The sequence below is a fragment of the Solanum lycopersicum genome, chromosome 3 (assembly GCF_036512215.1).
Source record: "Solanum lycopersicum chromosome 3, SLM_r2.1".
NCBI classification, from domain to species: domain Eukaryota; kingdom Viridiplantae; phylum Streptophyta; class Magnoliopsida; order Solanales; family Solanaceae; genus Solanum; species Solanum lycopersicum.
The window spans coordinates 53,201,515-53,221,912 of NC_090802.1; the positions used below are offsets into that span (position 1 = coordinate 53,201,515).

At 34.7% G+C, this 20,398-nt stretch overlaps 1 protein-coding gene across 4 annotated transcripts; it reads left to right on the forward strand.

Annotated features, from left to right (window-relative positions):
• Positions 1-1,750: 1,750 nt before the first annotated feature.
• LOC101250285 (uncharacterized) lies at positions 1,751-19,785 on the forward strand. Of its 4 annotated transcripts, none has more exons than XM_069295142.1 (7): positions 1,751-2,757; positions 6,023-6,431; positions 6,780-6,888; positions 7,000-7,091; positions 7,175-7,433; positions 10,306-10,449; positions 19,391-19,785. In XM_069295142.1, the coding sequence occupies exons 2-7, from the start codon at positions 6,085-6,087 to the stop codon at positions 19,484-19,486; spliced, it is 1,047 nt and encodes a 348-aa protein (XP_069151243.1). In that variant the 5' UTR covers positions 1,751-2,757; positions 6,023-6,084; the 3' UTR covers positions 19,487-19,785. The 4 variants fall into 4 exon arrangements, with proteins under 4 accessions (XP_069151243.1, XP_069151242.1, XP_004235213.1 ...); XM_069295141.1 differs by having other exon boundaries at positions 1,755-2,155; XM_004235165.5 differs by having other exon boundaries at positions 1,976-2,151; positions 6,021-6,431.
• The last annotated feature ends 613 nt before the right edge of the window (positions 19,786-20,398 follow it).

Genomic DNA, 20,398 nt, shown 5'->3' on the forward strand with positions numbered 1-20,398 from the left:
TAACTTAGTCAATATTTCAGATTTTTCTTATTCTTTCCACAAATAAATATTTCCAGATTTTAACTTCTTTTCTAGTCGTTTCTAGTTGCGAGATGTTACAATGTGGTTCATTTTCTTTAAGAAAGTGAGAGGTAAAAAGATAATTAAAACTTTAACTTTATAAATATTTCTTTTACTTCATATTAGTTTTCTATATTTTAAAAATAAATTATGTATGTTTTCTTTTGTTCTTATTTATTTTTACTTTTTTTTAATCTTTCGTATATTCTGTATTTTCTCTTCAACAGACCAAGTAACACTGGTAGTGACTCACCTTCAATATCAGGTCTCTGTCCTCACCGAATTTTCACCACCAAGCCAACTCTAATATTCAAACCATACACTTTTAACCATAACTTATTTTGCATCAATTTAAAAATTTGTTAGTAAATCAAAATTGAAGGTTAGAAAGATCGAACTTTAGATTCATTAATGGAAAAGAATTGATTAAGTAACACATCCAAATAATGAACAAAAACAATTAAGAAAATTATTGGGTTTGTCACCACGCAAGCCTATACCCTAGCGTGGAAGACACTAAGAATCATTGATGGCCCCAAACGAACCTCATTCTGGATGATTAAAAGGAGAAGACTAACTCATGCATACATAAGCATCAAACTGAAAGAAATGCTAAATCAACAGTGCAATAAGTTACATAAGTTTTAAATAAAATGTGTGAAATCAAAAGACTCTTCAAAACTGTCCATCTATGAAGCCTCCATCGTACACAAACGAGTGTCGAGAAAAGATCGATGACTCCTCAAGAGAATTACTATTGAAAACTCATAAAACTAGAGTCATCCAAAAGTAAGGAAAACTCACTCAAAATCTGATGAGTGGACGAAGTGGTTTAAACACTCTTGTTGAGAATGCTAAGAACATATATCTGCATCATTAAAAAGTACAGGTCGAATGACATTAATACGTTGAATGTAAGAGTATACATGCAATATAACTGAATAACAAATAACTCAATGAAAGAATTACAATAAATATAGATATATACTCAACTGAGTGTAAAGAAATAAAGGAGCGAAGTTACTAAAACATTTGCACTGAATACATCAAGTGATATAATTAAAAAAAAATACATTTTTAACTCTATCGGAAAGATTCTTTTACTAAAAAAAATACTTTAAATGCTTTTGCTTAAATCTTGGTTAAACCACTTTTTCAAAACTCATCTTTGCTTTGTAGGAAATCAGTTTAAAAAACAAAAATATTTGCTTTAAAAGATTTTCAAAAATTATGACTAAAAATAGGGTCATTCTAAAATATAGACATTAACGAATCAACTCAAGAATCACAATGTGTGTGTATATATATATATATATTATTCTCTTTCGTCTTCAAATCTATTTATGAAATTATACTAAATTTATTATCGTAATCGTAATAGTTATATTATACCAACAACATTAGTAGTAAAAAGGGATCAAGAAGCAGGGACAAAAGGAAATGTTGCAAGTTGGATAGAGCAATTTTGAAATTTTAAAAAAGGTAAAAATCTGTCTTTTTTATTTTTTAAGTACGAAAAAGATAGAATAATTTTTACTACAAAAATTTAGAACAAAACGAAAAGCATCTTAAAAAAAGCATATTTATCCGATTTAATTATGCTACACGGTACGTAGCATTTGGCTAGCACAATAATTAATATTCTCCAATTGACACCAACTAATCAATGACAAAAATAGCCAAAAAAAATATCTATGTTTCAAAAAAAAAAATTATGAATGGAAGTGCTAATAATCCAAAAATAGGTCTGACCTAGTTTTTCGAAATTCAAAAATATTTAAAGATCAAATTATATAATTAAAAAATATATTTAAAAATTTAATTTTGAAAATTTAATAATTATCAGGCAAATGCTAGAAAAGTACTTGTAATAATAACTCAACTTTTTATACTGACTTAAAAAAAACATTTTTTTAGGCATTGACTAGAAACATTTTAATTTTCATTTTCATCTTCTCCGTATTTAGTTACCCCTCATCTCATTTCCCTTTCCTTCTTCTTTCGATTTATTGCTGCAAAAGCTTTTGTATTGCAGAGTTAGGGTTTCACATATAACTGTGTGTGTACTCGCCGATTTTGGTTAGTTAGCAGATAAGTATTTCTTCGATTTCTCATCCTTTCTCTTTTTTACTCATCGAATTAACATTATTCTGATTCTGAACAGTTCCTTGTGTATATAGATTCATTAGATTGCTAGATTAGAGATCCTTTCTCTTTTATGATTGATTTTTATTATTTATTATAGGGTTTGTGAGAAGAGTTGACTCTGCTTAGTTTAACAGATTGTGTTTGTGTCTGAAAGTTTGCCACTCTTCCATGTTGATTTATTTTTGTAACTATTCTGAGTATCTTCTCAGACTTTGGTGTGTGACCAAAAAAGTTTTTTTTTTTTTTTGGTTGTGATTTATACATAAGTTCACTGTTGAAAGTGTTTTTTTTTCTTAAAGAGATGAGGGGACAAGGGGCTTTTTCTTTCACGAAATATAAAACTAGATGTACTTTTGGTTTTCAGTTCTTTAACCTTGAACTATTATTTAAACATGATTTTGGTTGTGTCTATTGTATTCGTATTTCATTTTAGGCTGCCTTTACTCTCTGCAATTTGATTTTGAGATATAATGGTGAACTATTACTGACTGGTTGCATATCCTAATTTATTTTCTGTGGGGGAAGTTGAATGTAAAGCTGTAGATTGAGGTTAGTATATTTATTCCTTGGAATCTCAATGAAATATTTTGAACAATTTAGAAAGCTTTTACAAGTATTAAAAGTTACCATGAAATATCATACCTTCTTAGTCTGTTCGTCCTGGTCTCTACCACCATTGTACATCTCGGTTATTCCTAATTATTAGAATCTTCATATGGCTATGTTTTTCATGTCTTATACAGTTATACTGAAACATCTATAATCATTTGTTTGCTGTCACAACTGTAACGTTATATCCGCTCCTTGCAATATGTTTTACATGTTCTGTCTAAACTGATGAGGAAATGCAGTACAGATCCACCTACTTACTTGCTATAGGAATCTCCTTTTTTTCTCTACAGAGATATGTTTGATGTCACACATATCTTTCGCGCACAATCCATGTGATACCTATCACCTCCCACCAACACCATGTATCTGATTACTAAGATGATGTTTTTTGTGTCGAACCTATTTGCTTATGATTCATATTTCCTTTTGAGGAAGAAATGTGAGGGCACTCTCCATGTTTAACCGGTTGTGAGTTTGAGTCACTAGGGCCGGGGAGCAAATATTGAGGCTCTGGGAGGAGTAAAAAGCTGCACTTAGTGGTGGTATTCATTTGGTTTCTTATGTACTGTTTAATAATGGCATTTCTCATTTGTAATAGAGATTTTTTTTTAAAAAAACAAAGATAATAGGTTGCCCAGAAGAATTTTGTGGCTAATGTTGAGAATTAGTATTCCATTGGGTTTGTGCTTTCATTTGATTGGTGAAGGTGAAGGTTCAAGTAAAAGGTTGAGTGGTCACCTTCTCCAACTCTACTCCAACCCCCATGCCCTCACTCTGCACTAACTTCAAATGCAAAATGAAATCATTTTTCTATACAATATAATAGTGGAGAACTTATATTCTACTTCAACATCTGCATGAAACTGTCGGCCGTCATGTGAGCTTTGTTTGGATCTTCCTTCCCATTATTCCATTGTCTATGTTGCTTGGACTCTTAAAAAATATCGATGGTGCTCGTCATATTTCTCAAAGTTACTGCTTTTCTTTTTTGATGAATTCGTCATGGATTTGTCAATAACTTATGGTTACTGATGAAGGATTCTATGAAAATAACGTGTTACATATTAGCTGGTTTGGTGTGTGTACTGATAATTTTTTTTATATATGTTTGGTTGTCACATTTTAATACAAGTTATCCACTGGGACGTGCTTGTTGAAGTTGAACTGTTGAAATGGCTTAATCTAGCGATTTCTAGAGATTTGATCTGTTATCTTTCTTTGTTTCTTTTTGTTTTCCACATGCTGTCTGGTTACTAAGGAGACTCAAATATGAGATTTCTGATAAACATTTTTTTAGGCATTGACTAGAAACATTTTCATTTGCATTTTCATCTTCTCCGTATTTAGTGCAACCATCACTTACCCCATTATATTCCTTTCAATTTCTTAAAACTCCTCATCTCATTTCCCTTTCCTTCTGAATTTCTTCTTTCTATTTATTGCTGCAAAAGCGTTTGTGTTGCAGAGTTAGGGTTTCACATATAACTGTGTGTGTACTCACCGATATTGGTTACTTAACAGATAAGTATTTCTTCGTTTTCTCATCCTTTCTCCTTTTTACTCATCAAATTAACATTATCCTAATTCTGAACAGTTCCTTGTATATATAGATTCATTAGAATTGTAGATTAGAGATCTTTGTCTTTTTTTTGAAATTTTTGTTAGTGATTATAGGGTTTGTGGTATGAGTTGACTCTGCTTAGTTAACAGATTGTGTTTGTGTCTGAAAGTTTGCCACTTTGATTAATTTTTGTAACTATTCTGAGTATCTTCTCAGACTTTGGTGTGTGACCACAATTTTCTTTTTTTTGGTTGTGTTTTATACATATGTTCACCGTTGAAAGTGTTTTTTTCTCTTTTTCTTAAAGAGATGAGGGGACAAGGGGCTTTTTCTTTCACGAAATATAAAACTAGATGTACTTTTGGTTTTCAGTTCTTTAACCTTGAACTATTATTTAAACATGATTTTGGTTGTGTCTATTGTATTCTATTTCATTTTAGGCTGCCTTTACTCTCTGCAATTTGATTCTGAGATATAATGGTGAACTATAACTGACTGGTTGCATATCCTAATTTATTTTGTGGGGGGAAGTTGAATGTAAAGCTGTAGATTGAGGTTTGTATATTTATTCCTCGGAATCTCAATGAAATATTTTAAACAAATTAGGAAGCTTTTACAAGTATAAAAAGTTACCATGAAATATCATACCTTCTTAGTTATGGTAAATCAAGTATAAAGTGCTCCCCTGACATGTGCAATTAGCTTCCATATATGATTGCAACAAAATCTCATATAATCAAATTTGATATTCTGTAAAGGTGAGATGTAAAAAAATTGTCTACGAATCATACTACCGTTCAAAGCAATCTAAATATATATCGTAGAAATATTATTTTCTTCTAAAAAAAAATTTAAGGTTTATAATAAAAATACGTTTAAAAGGAAAATGAAAAAAGAGATAGATTTGCTAGTCAGGAAATATACCTCAAAGCTTGATGGCAATTGATCATTGTTGTTATTCATTTTCTAGAAATAATCTGGGAGTGACATCTCATCTTTCTTATATTTCTAATTTTTAATTGTTGATTACCAGTTAGGCATAACACGTATATTAGATTCTAAATTTGACTTTAAATTTTAACTTTAACCTCCAATTTTCATAATGCACAAACAGACACTTTATTTATCCAACTTTAAAATAAATAAACTAATGAATCTTACACGACACAATACACACAAGACGCCACGTAGGACAAAAAATGATATGTAGGACATGTGTGTCCATTTGTTCAACTTTATACAAATTTAAGTGTCTACTTATGCATACTCAAAATTGAAGGACATAAATATAATTTAAAGTCAAATCAAAAGACACATTTATGTATTATGCCTACTAACTAATTCAAATGCTAATTAATGGGGGCAAGCAGTAGTTGACCTAGGAGATACAAAAGGCCTATCTGTTAATTAGGATTTAGGAGTTGAAATTTTTTTGAAAGTAGATGGATGTCTTTTCCTATGCATAGAGTAAAAGCTTAGAATTAATAGAATCGTTTTCTTTTAATTTATTGACTTGATCATGTTACACATTAATTTAAAATAAGATAAATATATATACTTAGTGTAAAATTTGAGGAAAATAAATAAATATTATTTTTAGCATTGGATGCATGTCACATCAACAACCTTAATTTTTCACAGCGAACACACCTCAAGTACAAAAAGGGTATCTGGAGTGCATACGACACGATTACTGGAAATAAATGGAAGCTCTACTTGTAAGAAAACTGGGCGACCCAACTCTGCCACCAAATGCCTCAGAGAAGTCGTCACTCGATCTCTCAACATCCCACCCTATACCTAATTTGGAATCGCCAACCTCCGTTAGAGTTCGAATCAAAGCCACCAGCTTGAATTTCGCAAATTATCTCCAAGTTCTTGGCAAATACCAAGAGAAACCTCCGTTACCCTTCATCCCTGGCTCCGATTACTCTGGCGTTGTTGAAGCCGTTGGCCCTAATGTCACTAAGTTCAAAATTGGAGACCTCGTTTGCTCTTTTGTTGCCCTTGGCTCATTCGCTCAATTCATCGTCGCCGATGAATCTGACTTGTAAGTTATTCCTTATTCTCTTCTGGTTTATTGTTTATTTTAAGTTGTGTGAATGTAGAAAGCTTTATTTACCAGTTTTTTAATGATCCCGATTAGTAGTGAAATGAAATGGGCCCAATAGAGCAGAATGGATCTGGATGAGTTATGTAGTTCAATTTAACTTAGTTAATTGATTGAACAATTGGAATTAGTGTAGTTTGTGCGTGGTAATTAATGCATATAGTTCAAATACACTAAAAATGGGAAGTGTACTAGGTTGGTCTTTGTATATGACACAAACTAGATGTTTCTTTTTGTGTTTTGATTCAATGGTTCAAAAAGTGTCTTAAGTTTGTTTTGGAATTGAAGGTTTCAAGTACCTGATGGGTGTGATCTAGTTGCAGCTGGTGCACTTCCTGTTGCATATGGGACATCACATGTGGCACTGGTGCATAGAGCGCAGCTGCGTCCCAAACAGGTAGGTCACCTTCCTTTGGTTTTTGGGGAGAAAAGGGTCATGCCAGTTTGTTACATGATTTATTTACACACCTGAAAGCATGCGATATCTGTTGGTTATCCTGTTATATAGGTTTTACTAGTGCTTGGAGCAGCTGGAGGCGTTGGGCTTTCGGCGGTACAAATTGGGAAGGTTTGTGGAGCGACAGTTATTGCAGTGGCTAGGTACTTGTAGATTCTTATGTGTACAAGAAAGTTGATTTAAGTTTTTGTACTAAAATTATCCTTGCTTGTCTGTTGAATCTTAGGGGTAATGAAAAGGTGCAGTTTTTGAAGTCTTTAGGTGTTGATCATGCAGTAGACTTGAGCAGTGCAAATGTCATCGAAAGTGTAAAGGGCTTCCTGAAGTCAAGAAAGCTCAAAGGGGTCGATGTCTTGTATGATCCAGTCGGGGGAAAACTTACAAAAGATAGCTTAAAGCTATTAAATTGGGGGGCACAAATTCTGGTTATTGGATTTGCAAGTGGGGAAGTACCTGTCGTCCCAGCCAACATTGCGTTGGTGAAGGTATGTCCGTTAAGCACCCTAACTGTTTTCCCGATTACCCATTTGGTTTTTTACTCGCAGTTAATTGTACAAGAAATATTAGTGCTCAATAGAAATGTATTACTCTACTTTGTTAGTATCTTACCAAGATGTATCCCTGTTCAGTTAATGAAATTCCTCTTCCACTGCAAATTGATGTCCTATGTTAGTCGAGAAGGCTTCTTAAATTCCGTAAAGTTAAATTGTGAAATCTGTAACTCCTCTCTTTGTTGTCTTGAAATTGAATGGGTAGAGAACAGTAGTGAAAATGGTCTTGATGGTTATGTAGTGTGTGAAGCAGGTATATTGGAGACACAGGTTAAAGAGTTGAAAAGGCTATTAAATAATTATTGGAGTTCCATTTTCAAAATAATAATAATAATTATTGGAGTTTGTTGTTTAATTTGGTTTGTAGGCTACATGCTATATCTTGGAATAAGTTTGAACTCGTAAAGCCTGTGAATTATTGTTACCAGACTTGCCTATGCATGTGATTCAACTTTATATGTGCTTCAGCTACCATTATTGGTTACTAGTGCAACAACTTGTTGAGTATTTTCATTTCCAAGTAAAGATCTTCTAACGATACAATGATATATGCATAGATTGTGTTATTCTTAGATCCACACAAGTTTGTCTCATTATGTGTAGTGTAGAAGACATCTATCTAGTCATGATGCTTAGTGTTGCAAGTTTGGAGTAATATTTGTGAGAGAATCAAGCAGATCTGATTTGCTTGAAGCTGAAATAAATAATTACTATTAGTATGTGCTTGATTTGGTCTGCCTCTGTGCTTTTATGATTCAAATTACTCTTCTAGATAATTTTGATCGAATGGTAGAATGAAGATTTAATAGGCAACTGACGATGTTACTTGTTAAAAAGGGCACATGCATAATTAGAACCAAAATGGTGAATAAATGAAGAACTAATATGCAAAGCAACTATTATTAAACCTACTACTGCAATGACCCACAAAATATACAAGGCAAAAAAGGCTAGAAACTTTTTTCTGATATCAATAAAATGGGCCTGGGCCAACATAATTTGCCCACAAAATAGAACTTTTTTTCCGAGTACTAAGAATTTGTTTGGATTATCTAATTGGTATCGAAGTGCTGAAAAACAATTTTAAGTGCTAAAACTGATTTGATATATAAGCAATTACATGTTTGGATTAGTGTTCAAACTGATAATAAGTCGTAGATGTGTTTGGTAAAAAAAATGCTGTTAAAATTGTTATTTTGTTGAAATGACAAAAATACTCTAGCGATTTCACAAAAAGTTAGAAATATAAAATTATATTTTTAAGAAAAAGTGTGCAAAACAAATATGGAATGGAAAGGAAGGTAGGACTTTCTGTTTTCAATAAGGTATTTGAGAATTTTAAAAAATATTTAGAAATAAAATAGAAAAAATGCTTGGTCAAACCTCAAACCCAAAGTGCTTATAATCTAAAAAGCCATAAGTTGGGAGTGACCAACTTATGGCTTTTGCTGATTTAATTTGTTTTGAGTGTTTACTAGATCCAAATAAGCAATGTGCTTACAAGCCATTTTGACCACCTTATAATCTTCGCCAAACACCCTCTAAATTACAGTTGGGCTAGAGGTGATGTTGGACATGGAAATAGGTTGCTTTAGCTCCTAGGCAACTTCTAATACAACAACATACCCAGTGAAATTCTACGAAGTGGGGTTTGAAGAGAGTAGAGTGTAATCAGATCTTACCACTACCTCGAGGAGGTAGAGAGGTTGTTTCAAAAGACCTTAGGCTCAAGTGCATCAAACCCAATAAAAAAAAAGAAAACAATGAAGAAAGCATGGTCGTTAATAAGAAAGGCAGTATAAAGTCAACCAGAAAGATACAATAACAACAGTGTAATATGTGATAATTGAAACACAATACACAACATATGGCAAGAACCACAAGGGTACGATTAGTACTAAGACATATACTACCAGGCCTAAACCAACGCACGACAAGACAACACTCATCCCTACTAACCTTTTACCCTAATGCATGACCTCCACTCCTTTCTGTCTAGATTCATGTCCTCGGCGATATGAAGCAGCGCCAAGTCCTGTCTAATAATCTCTTTCTAATACTTCTTTGTCCACCTTTACCCCTCCGGATACCCCCTACAACCGGCCTCTTGGACCTCCCTACTGGGGTGTCAGCACCTCCTTTGCACATGCCCAAACTTAGGCAACTTTGATCATGGGGTTGAAGATTGGAGCATCAGATCTTATCCCGTATATTCATCTTACATGTACATTCCCCAAATGAGATAATCTGCTGGTCAAATTGTGCAGCTCTGAATTAGAAATGTCCAACGCTGCTAAGTTAAGCATGTTCTGTGCACGACTAGCTCCTTGCACCACTAATTGGTTTCAATACAAGTACGTTAAAGTTCATGTTCACAATATAGACTGTGTCATAATTCAGACCACATCTACTATGTTGAAACATGCTAGTAGCATAACATTTCTCAATCAGGAAGAATCTTAAGTGTTGAAATTCACGGTATTGTCACAAGAGGATAGCAAGACATATAATAGTAATTGCTTTCTTCTAAGACATGTTTCTCCTAAATAATTGCATCAGAGGTCTCTCCACCTTTTGTTTCATTATATGAACTAGCTACTTCCAACTATCCAGGAGACTAATAATACAAGCAGCATGAGTAATAATTGACTTTTCTTACTTTTTATCTCTGTTTATCCGTCACCCTTTTCTTACTTTTTTTCAATCTCTGTTTACCTCCCTCACAAACCAAAAGAAAAAGTAGAAAACATATTTGTTTTCCTTGTATAGTAATAGCTTAATTTTTTCTACAATTTTCGTTTTACAGAACTGGACAATTCACGGACTGTATTGGGGAAGCTATAAGATACATCAACCCAATGTGCTTGGAGATTCTCTGAAGGAGCTTCTAGCTTGGTTGTCTAAGGGTTTGATTACAGTCAACATTTCTCATACATTCAGCCTGACAGAGGTAAGAAGCTATGGCCTTTATTACTTATCAAATCAATGAAAAGCAAGAGAAGGATTTTAGAAATGTGTAGGGAAATAAGTATTTCATATTTGAAAAGGTTGATATACAATTTACCTGAATTCATTTTGGCAAGCGCAAAACCAGTATACAAAACTAAAGCTCGTGCTTGTCAAAGATAGTATAAAAGATTGCCGAACCCAGGAGGATTAGGATAATTTAATGCTAATTGAGAGTGATTAATTAATATTTGAGAATCCCGATAGTTGAGGAAGTTTGATTGTTAAATAAATTAATTAATTAAGGAAGAGTAATGGCACACCTCAAGTAGACAAATATAATTTAGAGGGGATGAATGAGCCATGTCACGAATCCACCTGTTGAAATTAGTAATTTTGTTCACCTTTCACCAGCCTTCGTACAGTATGAACGGTTCTTACGAATACTTTCAATCCTTCTTGTCCCTTCTAATAATCATACTCCCTTCGGATATACAATGAAAAGAAAGAAACAAAAATTATAAAACACAAAGAATAGTATTCAATGATTCCCTATTGATCGACAAATGTTGGTTTCTTTCAAATATCTTTGTGACACTTCTAGAGTTTAGTTACTAATTCTTTCTTGCAATAGAATTAATATACAACCGTAGAACGTCTGACAACGAATTAAACAGTGGAGAAACTCAATTATCTCTTGCAATTAATAATTTAATATCGCCTCAAGAAATCAAGTGAACACATGAGAAAAAGACAGAAAGTAATCGCTAATCAAACCATAGGTTTCATCTTAACTCGACTACAAAAAGTTTGCTCCATACGTTGAGAAAAATCAACCATCGTTAAATTAAACATTAACAAGTTCATAATTCAAGAGACGAGAAGAGAAGATGAATCAAAACTAAGAAGAAACTTGTGATAAATCTTCAAACTATCATCAAAACTTGGAATTTTGTGTTCATTTTCTCTCTTTTCATCCAAAAGATGTGTTCTGTCCCCTCCACCCTATTTTCCTCCATAAATCCCTTTTTATATCCCTCTCGCTCAAAGCTAAAATAAATGAGCTTAAATTCTGTATTTTGTCGCACCGTCATGAGGACCAAAACTTCACCACTTCGATGGTCATGGCTGGTTTACAAATTCCTGAAGTAGTGTCGCAGCGGTCAAAACTTGACTGCTAGGACAATTCGGGCTGTTTTGCATCCCAATGTTTCTTCAGCTAATTCTTTTTCATTTCTTGCATTTCTTTCGCTTGAATCTTGTGTATTTTCTCCTTGTCTCCTTCATTGCACACCTATCATTAAAACAACATAAATAGTGAGGAATTATGAAATATAATACTCATAACTCAACAATCTTATATGAGAAGAGGCATTAATACACATATCAATGTGACTTATCAAACTCCCCGACACTTGAACCATTGCTTGTCTCGAGCAAAAACAAAGAACCTCAGAAAAACAACAGTTGAAGGATATCAATTATAAGTTCAGAGCTTTGTTAATCAGCAAACTTGACTTAGATCTACCAAGAGAGTAGAGCACCATTTTTCTTGCTCATAGTCACGTGTTTGACAATGAATTCTTGCATCCCTGGAATCCCTATGCCTCACCAAACGGATTACCCCAGATTCACAAAAAGTATCAAGCTAATAAATGCAAAATGAAGGGTAATGTTCAAGAACTATGACACTCACACTGAGCAAAGAATTGTTTTGCCACATAGAAGAGTACCATAAGCTTGCTTGTTTTGTTGCTATCCACTAATATAGGAGTTTACAGGTCGAACTTTTTGCCTTTTAAAGAGAAAAGTGAAATGAGAAATCCTTGTTCAACGCACTTGGGGCAGAACAGAAGTAGTTTTAAAAAAAAGTGCAAGTAGGTTTAATGAAGATGCAGGTTTAAGGTTTAATGCAAGAAAGTACTAGACTCAGTGAGAAGGATGATTCTAAGCAAGGCTGCACTTATATAGTTGTGCAAGAGATTTCATTAAGCTTCTGGCAACATAGGGCAGAGCTTTATATCGTGGAGATGTAGAGATATTTGTACCCACGTTTATTGCACACAGAAGTTCAACAAATATGGTAGATTTATTTCAATCATTGCAGTCAAATGTCATAGCAGGTCAGTTATTATTATTCCAGAAAACAATCTCAATGAAGTATGGGGGAGACTTGTTGAAAATGTAGAGGAGTTTATTAATGAAAAATCAAGTACAAAAGGTGTAGCTATCACACCAAGAGTTCGGCTAAATAAACCCTTTACTGGAAACGGAAATTACAAAGAGACTATTACAAGAAGTAAATAGAATCTACTGACTGAAGACAAGCCTTTGATGAAGGAAAGCACACCAAGACTATTACTGGAAACGGAAATTACAAAGAGACTATGTCATGTAGATGCTTGGTGGGAAGATTTATTGTTGGTGTAGAGGCCTATCCGAAATTATGTGAGGAGATGAGCAAGCCAACCTAGAGAGAAATCCCCAATTTACAAGTGTATGATATGAATGGTTTTCTTTTCCCGTTTGAATTCCATTCGAGAAGAGATATGAAACATATCCTTATGGGTGATTGAAGGAGACAAGGGCAAAACCTGAACCTTGAATGGTGGTCGCCGATGATAGGTGCGTTGCAGGAATCCTTCAGATTCGAGTGTTTTGGATCCAGAGTATTGGGCCTTCCATTGCAGTTATGGAATTCTAAGGTAATGAAAGAGATAGGGGATAGATGTGGAGGTTGGATGGAAAATGAAGAAGAAACCGAGCTGAAAATCATCTAAGAGTGGCACGGATCCGGGTAAGGGGACCGAGGGATAGAATCTCGCCGGAAATTAAAGTGGCTGACGGAGACTTCGTATACTCACTTCTGATTTCGTGTGAGCTGTCGACACTCAACCAGAAGAAGAGAGAGGAGGAGATTTTGAACCAAAGAGGAGAGAGGGATCTAGGGTTAAGATCTTTTCACAGTTTTGACAAGAGGACAATGACTTTACACAAAAATAGGGGATCTGCAGAAGGGGAAAATATCTCGGATATCAATATATCAAGAAAAGGGAAAGGAATAGCTGGGAGCAGTACACATGCGCCTGGGCATAAGTGTTCTTTGAGTTTGCCGGGCCCACATGTGGGCCGTAGTGACTTGACATGTGGGTCAAATTTAAGAATGGGAAGGGATTTACTTCTTGATGGGCCAAACTCTATTAGGCTCACTTCTAGGAAGCTCATTGGTCTAAATACAACACAACCTTCAGCCACTCTTTGAAGTTATTTATTCAAGCCCAATATAGTTTAAAATGCATTCACATAATTGGCTGAAGCTATTCGAGTGCAGAACAACTTGGAGGTGAGTAATTTTGTCAATTTTGATGTCAAATTAGGAGGTTGAGCTTTGCATGAAGGGAAAGAAAGAAGGGTGGTACAGGTGGAAAAAGAAAACAAACAAGGATACGTTAGAAAAACAAAATCATGGGGAGATTTTGATAATTGACGAGGTTATCGAAAGTCAAAATCAAAGAAAGGAGGAGACGGATTTTCCAAACACTTTGGAAATCATGTATGCAGAGTCAGAACCAGTTCCACTCCAAATTGATATCAGTTCACTAGGGGAAGATATGGAAGCAAATGCAACTGAATAGGTTCACGCGAACATGTTAAATTTGAGCCAACTATTTGGAGTTGATCTTAAGGGGTGTCGGAGGGGAAGAACATGCTTCATTGATGAAACTTGATGAGAGGGATAAGGAGAATGGGCTGGGGGAAGGTCTGAAAGTTACAAAGGAGAACAACATAGTCCCATAAGAAATCAGAAATTTATTCTTCGATGTGAATTTCAAGTATAGAGAGCCAAGATCCAGTGGGAGAATTCTAACTCTCAAGCAATCATGAGAGAAAAATATGTCTTGGAATGTAAGGGGGTTAAATGGAGGAGAGCAAGAGGGGGATTGTGAGGAAATTATTAAAGCAGTGGGAGGCTGATACAAAATTAGAGAGATCAATAGATAACATTTACAAAGCATTTGGAGTAACAAATGGATGGGGTGTAAATGAAGGAGCTCAAGGGAGTAGTGGTGGGATCTTAATACTTTGGGATAGGAGAATCTGGAGGGGGAGTTGTTTCTGAATGGAAACCAAAGTATAACTGGAACATTTTCAAGAGAAAATGATGATTTCAGTTGGTATCTCAGTGCAGCAGTATATACAGACTGCAACAGAATAAATAGGAGTGTTATGGCAAGAAATGTTACAGCTGAAGCATAACATTAACGGGTCTTGTGTAGTGTGTGGTGACTTCGTTGTCACTAGATATCCAAAGAGAATAAATTATCACAGACTGACCGGTGCTATGTCAGAATTTTCATCCTACATTGAAGAAATGAAATGGTTGATCTTCCTTTTTGTGGAGGCTTTTTCACTTGGAAAAAGGGAGAGAATAATATTTGTGCTTCTAGAATTGAAAGATTTCTATATTGTGCAGAGTGGGGAGAGAATTTTACACATATAATTCAAAGTAGTCTTCCCAAAATTGTCCCGCTTAGATTAAGGGTGGAAAAAGTCTTATTTTAAAGTTGAAACATGTTGATTAGAGGTGGAGTGTTTCATTGTGAAGGTGAAAGATTGGTGTGACTGGCACACCATGTTATATTTTGGCGGAAAAAGTTTAAAATGTTGAAAGTGAAGCTTAAGGCGTGGAGCAAAAATAATAAGTGTTCTGGAAACAAAGGAAGGAAGATATTCTCAATCAAATTTCTAATTGGGAAACAATTCAGGAACAAAGGCCCCTTGCGAATGATGAACTGCTGCAAAAGACACATATGGCATGGAATTTCAAGATGTGGCAAGAAAGGAAGAATTAACTCAAAAGCAAAGACCAAGAATCCAATGGCTAAAACAACGTAACAAGAACAGACGATTTTTCCACATAATTGCAACTTCTCATAAATGATTTAACTATATAGACCAATTGGAAGTGGATGGAGATATTGCTAAGGATCAAGTTGTGATCAAAGAGGATGTGCATAATTTATATAAAAACCTATACAAGGAGGCAAAACAATGGAGACCTGAGTTGAGTCTGCAGGAGGCTACAATGATCACTGAAGAAGAAAAAGTAAGGCTGCAAAGACCTTTTGAGGAAGAAAAGATAAGGGTATGTTTGAACTTATAGTGCAAAGGAGAAAGCCCCGTGTCCTGATAGATATCCGATTGCATTATTCTAGACTTTTTGGGCCCCGTTGAAGGAAGACATCATCAATACAAATCAATTTTCACTCTAATCAAATTTTTGAGAAGAGTTTTAATGCAACTTTTATCGCTTTAATCCCAAAAAAACCCGGAGCATCAGAGTTGAAGGATTTTAGGCCAATCAGCCTGATGGGGGAGTCCACAAGATCATAGCTAGATTGTTGGTTGAAAGGTTAAAAAAGGTGGTGTCGATGTTGATCAACAATCAACAATTGGCCCTTGTAAAGGGGAGGCAAATCATGGATGCACCACTTGTTGCTAGTGAATGCATTGACTCAAGAATGAAAGGAGGAGCCCTTGGTCTAATGTGCAAATTGGATATTCAGAAAGCTTATGACCATGTGAATTGGCCTACCTTTCTTAATACTCTCAATCAAATGGGATTTGGCAGCAAATGGATGAAGTGGATTGAGGTATGTATAAAAATAGTCTATTTTCTGTCCTTGTAAATGGGACCCCCCCTCCCCTAATTCATTTTGGCAATGCAAGGTTTTGATAGTATGATGAGGATTGCAACACAAAATAGATGAATTAGAGGCTTTCAGGTCGGAGATAGAGTGGGGGAAGAAAAAGATGTCTCATATGCTCTATGCGGATGACACTATCATCTTTTGTGAACCTACAACATATGATTTTGGTTTTGTTTGAAGCACTTTCAGGGATGAAAGTAAACGGGGGAAAAAGTAGTCTCTTTCCGGTAAATAAGGTCCCCCAGATCCAGCAACTAGCAAATATATTGAATGTAAAATGGAGCATTTGCCAACCATGGGTAGCAAAAACAAAACAATGGAGATATGGAATGGTATTCTGGTAAAAACGAAAAAGGAACTTGCTAAAGGAAGGCACAATACATATCCTTACCTATCCCTTGGGGTAGATTAATCTTTATAAACTTTGTTTTGGACTCTTTGTCAACTTATGTGATGTCCTTGTTTCCAATCCCAGCAAAGGTGGTGAAAAAATTAGACAAGCTTAGAAGGAACTTCATATGGAAAAGCATTGAGGAGGGAAAAGATTATAATTTAGTCAACTGGAAAATGTTCTTCTTAGCAAAGAAAGAGGGGTTTAGGGTTTAAAAAATTGAGGCTATAAAATGAAAGCCTTTTGATGAAATTGTTATGGAGATGCACTAAGGAAGATGCAGCTCTCTGGAAGGAGGTTATAGTAGCAAAATATGAAGAACTAAATCCTTGGTGTACAAAGATCACCTCTGAATATATGGGGTGGGGGTATGGAGGACAACCGGGAACCTATGGTCACAAATGGAAGGAAATATGTATATTAAGGTGGGAAAAGGAAACAAAACTAAATTTTGGAAAGATGACGGGATACACCAAACCCCTTTTAGTGAACTTTTTCCAGATTAGAAGTTTCTAATATGTGAAAACTCTGATGCTAGAGTGAGTGATTGTTGGAAAGAACAGGGATGGGACATATCTTTAAGAAGACTACTCAATGACTGGGAGGTGAATAGAGTGGCAGCGCTACAAAAATACTAGCTGGAACAATTATTACTACAATAATAACTACAACATTAAACATAGTATGAATGGAGTCTTTTCAGTCAATAATACTTACAAAAGAGGACTACTGGCGATGAAAGGGCCCCAAAATATAATTGGAACTACTTTTGGAAGAATGATACTCCTACAAAAGTAAGTTGTTTCATCGGGTTAGTGATAAGGAGAGCATGTTTAACGGGAGAAGTTCTACAAAAGAAAGTCATACAACTCCCTAGGTGTTTTTTGTGCAACTTGACAGGGTTAAGTAATAACCATCTCTTCCTGAATTGTAAGTTTACTGTCCAAATTTGGAACTTGTTTCTCAACATCACAAGCATGAACTAGACAAGGCCAGAACATACATCTGATCTGTTGAGTTGTTGGATTAGGTAGGGAGGAAGTAAGAGTCAAAAGAGATGGTGGAAATTAATACCATCATATGTACGGTGGTCAGTCTGGAAAGAAAGAAATGAAAGATGCTTTGAAGATAGATCAAATTCCTTCCACAAAGTTAAATGGAATTGTATAGTATCTCTACTTTTTGGGTGTAAATAACTTTGTGTAGATGATATAGACCAGATTATAGATTTGATAGGAAATTTGTAATTATCCCTTTTTGGAGATAGCTAGCATTACCCCTAATGCCGAAGAATTCAACCTTACCAGTTTCAAAAAAAAAAAAGTTTTAAAAATGGCCTTACTTTCGTTTTCCCAATTCTCTCTTTTTGAAAAAAATAAATATAAAAATTATTCATTTAGTTATCTTCTTTTGATAGGTGAGAGATGTTTTTGTTAATGAATAGAAGCTCAGTAACCGGTACCTAGTAACCGCTACTTGTCTTAGCTGTTGAGGTGTTGATAGGGATCCCAATTGGGATGAATCCAATCGAAATTAGAAAGAAGGGCTAATTGAACATTTAACCAAGGAATAAGAGACTTGGGATTTAATAGAAAAAAGAAACTCACTTGAAATCAAGAGCAAAGAGTCTCCAATTAACAATGGGGATCCACCCATCAAACTAAGCTACAGTAAGCTAGACTTAAGCTAAAGGGATTCCACCCTTGACCTACAAGCTTCAAAGCTCTCAAATATTCATTCCATCTTAATCTTTGTAATGTAAATCTTCCAAAATTACCAAAGACTACTGTTTCTACTCAGAAAATAAAGAAGACACTTTCTTTACAATTTTTCTCTTAATAAGATAGGGCCTTTTTTGATTGTCTTATTTGTAAATTTTTGAATTTAAGAGATGACCAATTGCACAGTCTTTCTTCTGTCTTTTCACTTAAATGGACCTTCCACACAATGTATGTCTCTATTTGGTCTCCATCAAGCTCTTCTAAGGCTTTCATGCTATCCATACTATCCATTTTGTTATCAGGTATGTACAAGTTGGTTCAGACACTTGCTTTATCAAAATAAAAAAAATAATAAAAAGAAGCTCAGTACCGGCATTATGGATTCCAGAAACCTAGCACTCCATCAAAATCAGAAACAAATTCGAATTACACCAAGTACTTTTAGAGACCAAGTACATCCGCTTTTCAGAACAGGAATAATCTCCTCCCCTAAGAGCATTTACAATGTCTGTCTAGTCATACTTTGTCTACATAATACGTAAGCAAATGGTCTTCATTTCCTCGGTTTTGTTGTAGTCTTTCCAACCCTTCAAACTACATAGAGCTTGCTCAACATTAGTTGGCATAAACCATTGAATCCCAAAGTTAAGTGTTCACTTTGAGATCATTAAGTGTTGTTCACTTAAATGATGTCAAAGTGGTAGTTTACTGCCTCATAAAATATAGATCAATCAGCTATGACTTTTTCAAGGCGTTAGGGAGCTAGTTCGTTGTTTATGCTCTTGGAAAACCTAGTGTAGTGGTTTCCACCATGCCTTAGCAAATTTAGCTGAAAACTATGATGTTCTTTCCCCACGTTGTCAAAGTAAGGAATATCTTTAAGCCAACTGTAGTCATATAACACCTCCAACAAAGCAACCACTTGTTGGGATGATTACGCGACTTAGGAAGCTGCATTATGATATCATCTAAAAGGGATCATGGTAAGTAGGTTTTCTTTCAAAAGCTATGTTACATATTTATGTCACTGGTGCGTTTTTTAAGCCGAAATATCGTAGAGATATAACTTTTGTCGATTGTTATAGGATTGAAGCAACACACATTGTTGTTTCTTTTTTGCAGGCCCATCTTGCTTTTACTGCTCTCAAAGATAGGAGAGCAATTGGCAAGGTGATGATAACATTTGATGGTGGGAAAATCGTCAAGTCCAAGCTTTAATTGTAGTGATCGACTCGGAATGAGACGAGGTGCACAAGATTTTCCTGCTGCGTGACTATTAAGATTATGCACCAGCCATTGGCTTTTTGTCACAAGGAGGTACTGCAATCAATAAATATGTGGAGCTTGTATTTTGTATTTATGAAAGAAAGAAATATAAGGTAATAGATGTTATTGCAACGTAAAAATAAATGTACATGAAAATTTGAGTGGAACAAAGTAAAATTTAGTTTTAGTATTACTTCTTTTATGTTCAAAAATCATTTTCAGAATATAATGTCCTGTCATAGTTCAAATCACATTCTATCATGTTGCAGCATGCAAGTAGTTCAGTCTTTGAGTAGAAATTTCTATCTCAATCTAAATATTGTTACTTCCTAACTTCCTTTTGTGTCGCGTCACTTTGCTTGGATATGAAGTTGTAAATATTTGTTTCTACTTGTGTATTAATGTACATGTAGATGTTGAAGAAACTATAGAAGCCATTTGCTAGATTTGCTAATAAAAGTTATTGTGTCGAACTACCCTTCAGGGTGGCTTAGTGGTTTGAGCTTTAGACCTTTATATTGGAGATCTCAAGTTTGTCTTCTGGATCGAGCTTGCGCCGGGCTTAGCTAGTGCGGATTATCTTTCTTACGTGGTTTGCGAACTATTGCATAGAATTGTGGGCTTTATCTTATGCACACCCAAAAAATAGTACTTGCAAATTTCTCTTTGTCCTCTCACCTCTAAGGTGAATATTGATTTTAAAATCTTAAATATTAGGTGAAATTGATTTTAAAATGTTAAATATTAGGATATTTTATATGGTTCAAATAAGCAAAAACATTAAGAAATGAAATTTTAGTTACAAATGAGTAAGTAAAGATCTCAAAAAATATAATCCACATTTATATCGACGTTTCTGTTTTT

Bases quoted from the DNA above. Each gene is read 5' to 3' on its own strand.
- LOC101250285 (XM_069295142.1), top strand. From the start codon at position 6,085: ATGGAAGCTCTACTTGTAAGAAAACTGGGCGACCCAACTCTGCCACCA. The intron at 6,889-6,999 runs GTAGGTCACCTT...CCTGTTATATAG, and splicing joins CGCAGCTGCGTCCCAAACAG to GTTTTACTAGTGCTTGGAGC. The intron at 10,450-19,390 runs GTAAGAAGCTAT...TCTTTTTTGCAG, and splicing joins ATACATTCAGCCTGACAGAG to GCCCATCTTGCTTTTACTGC.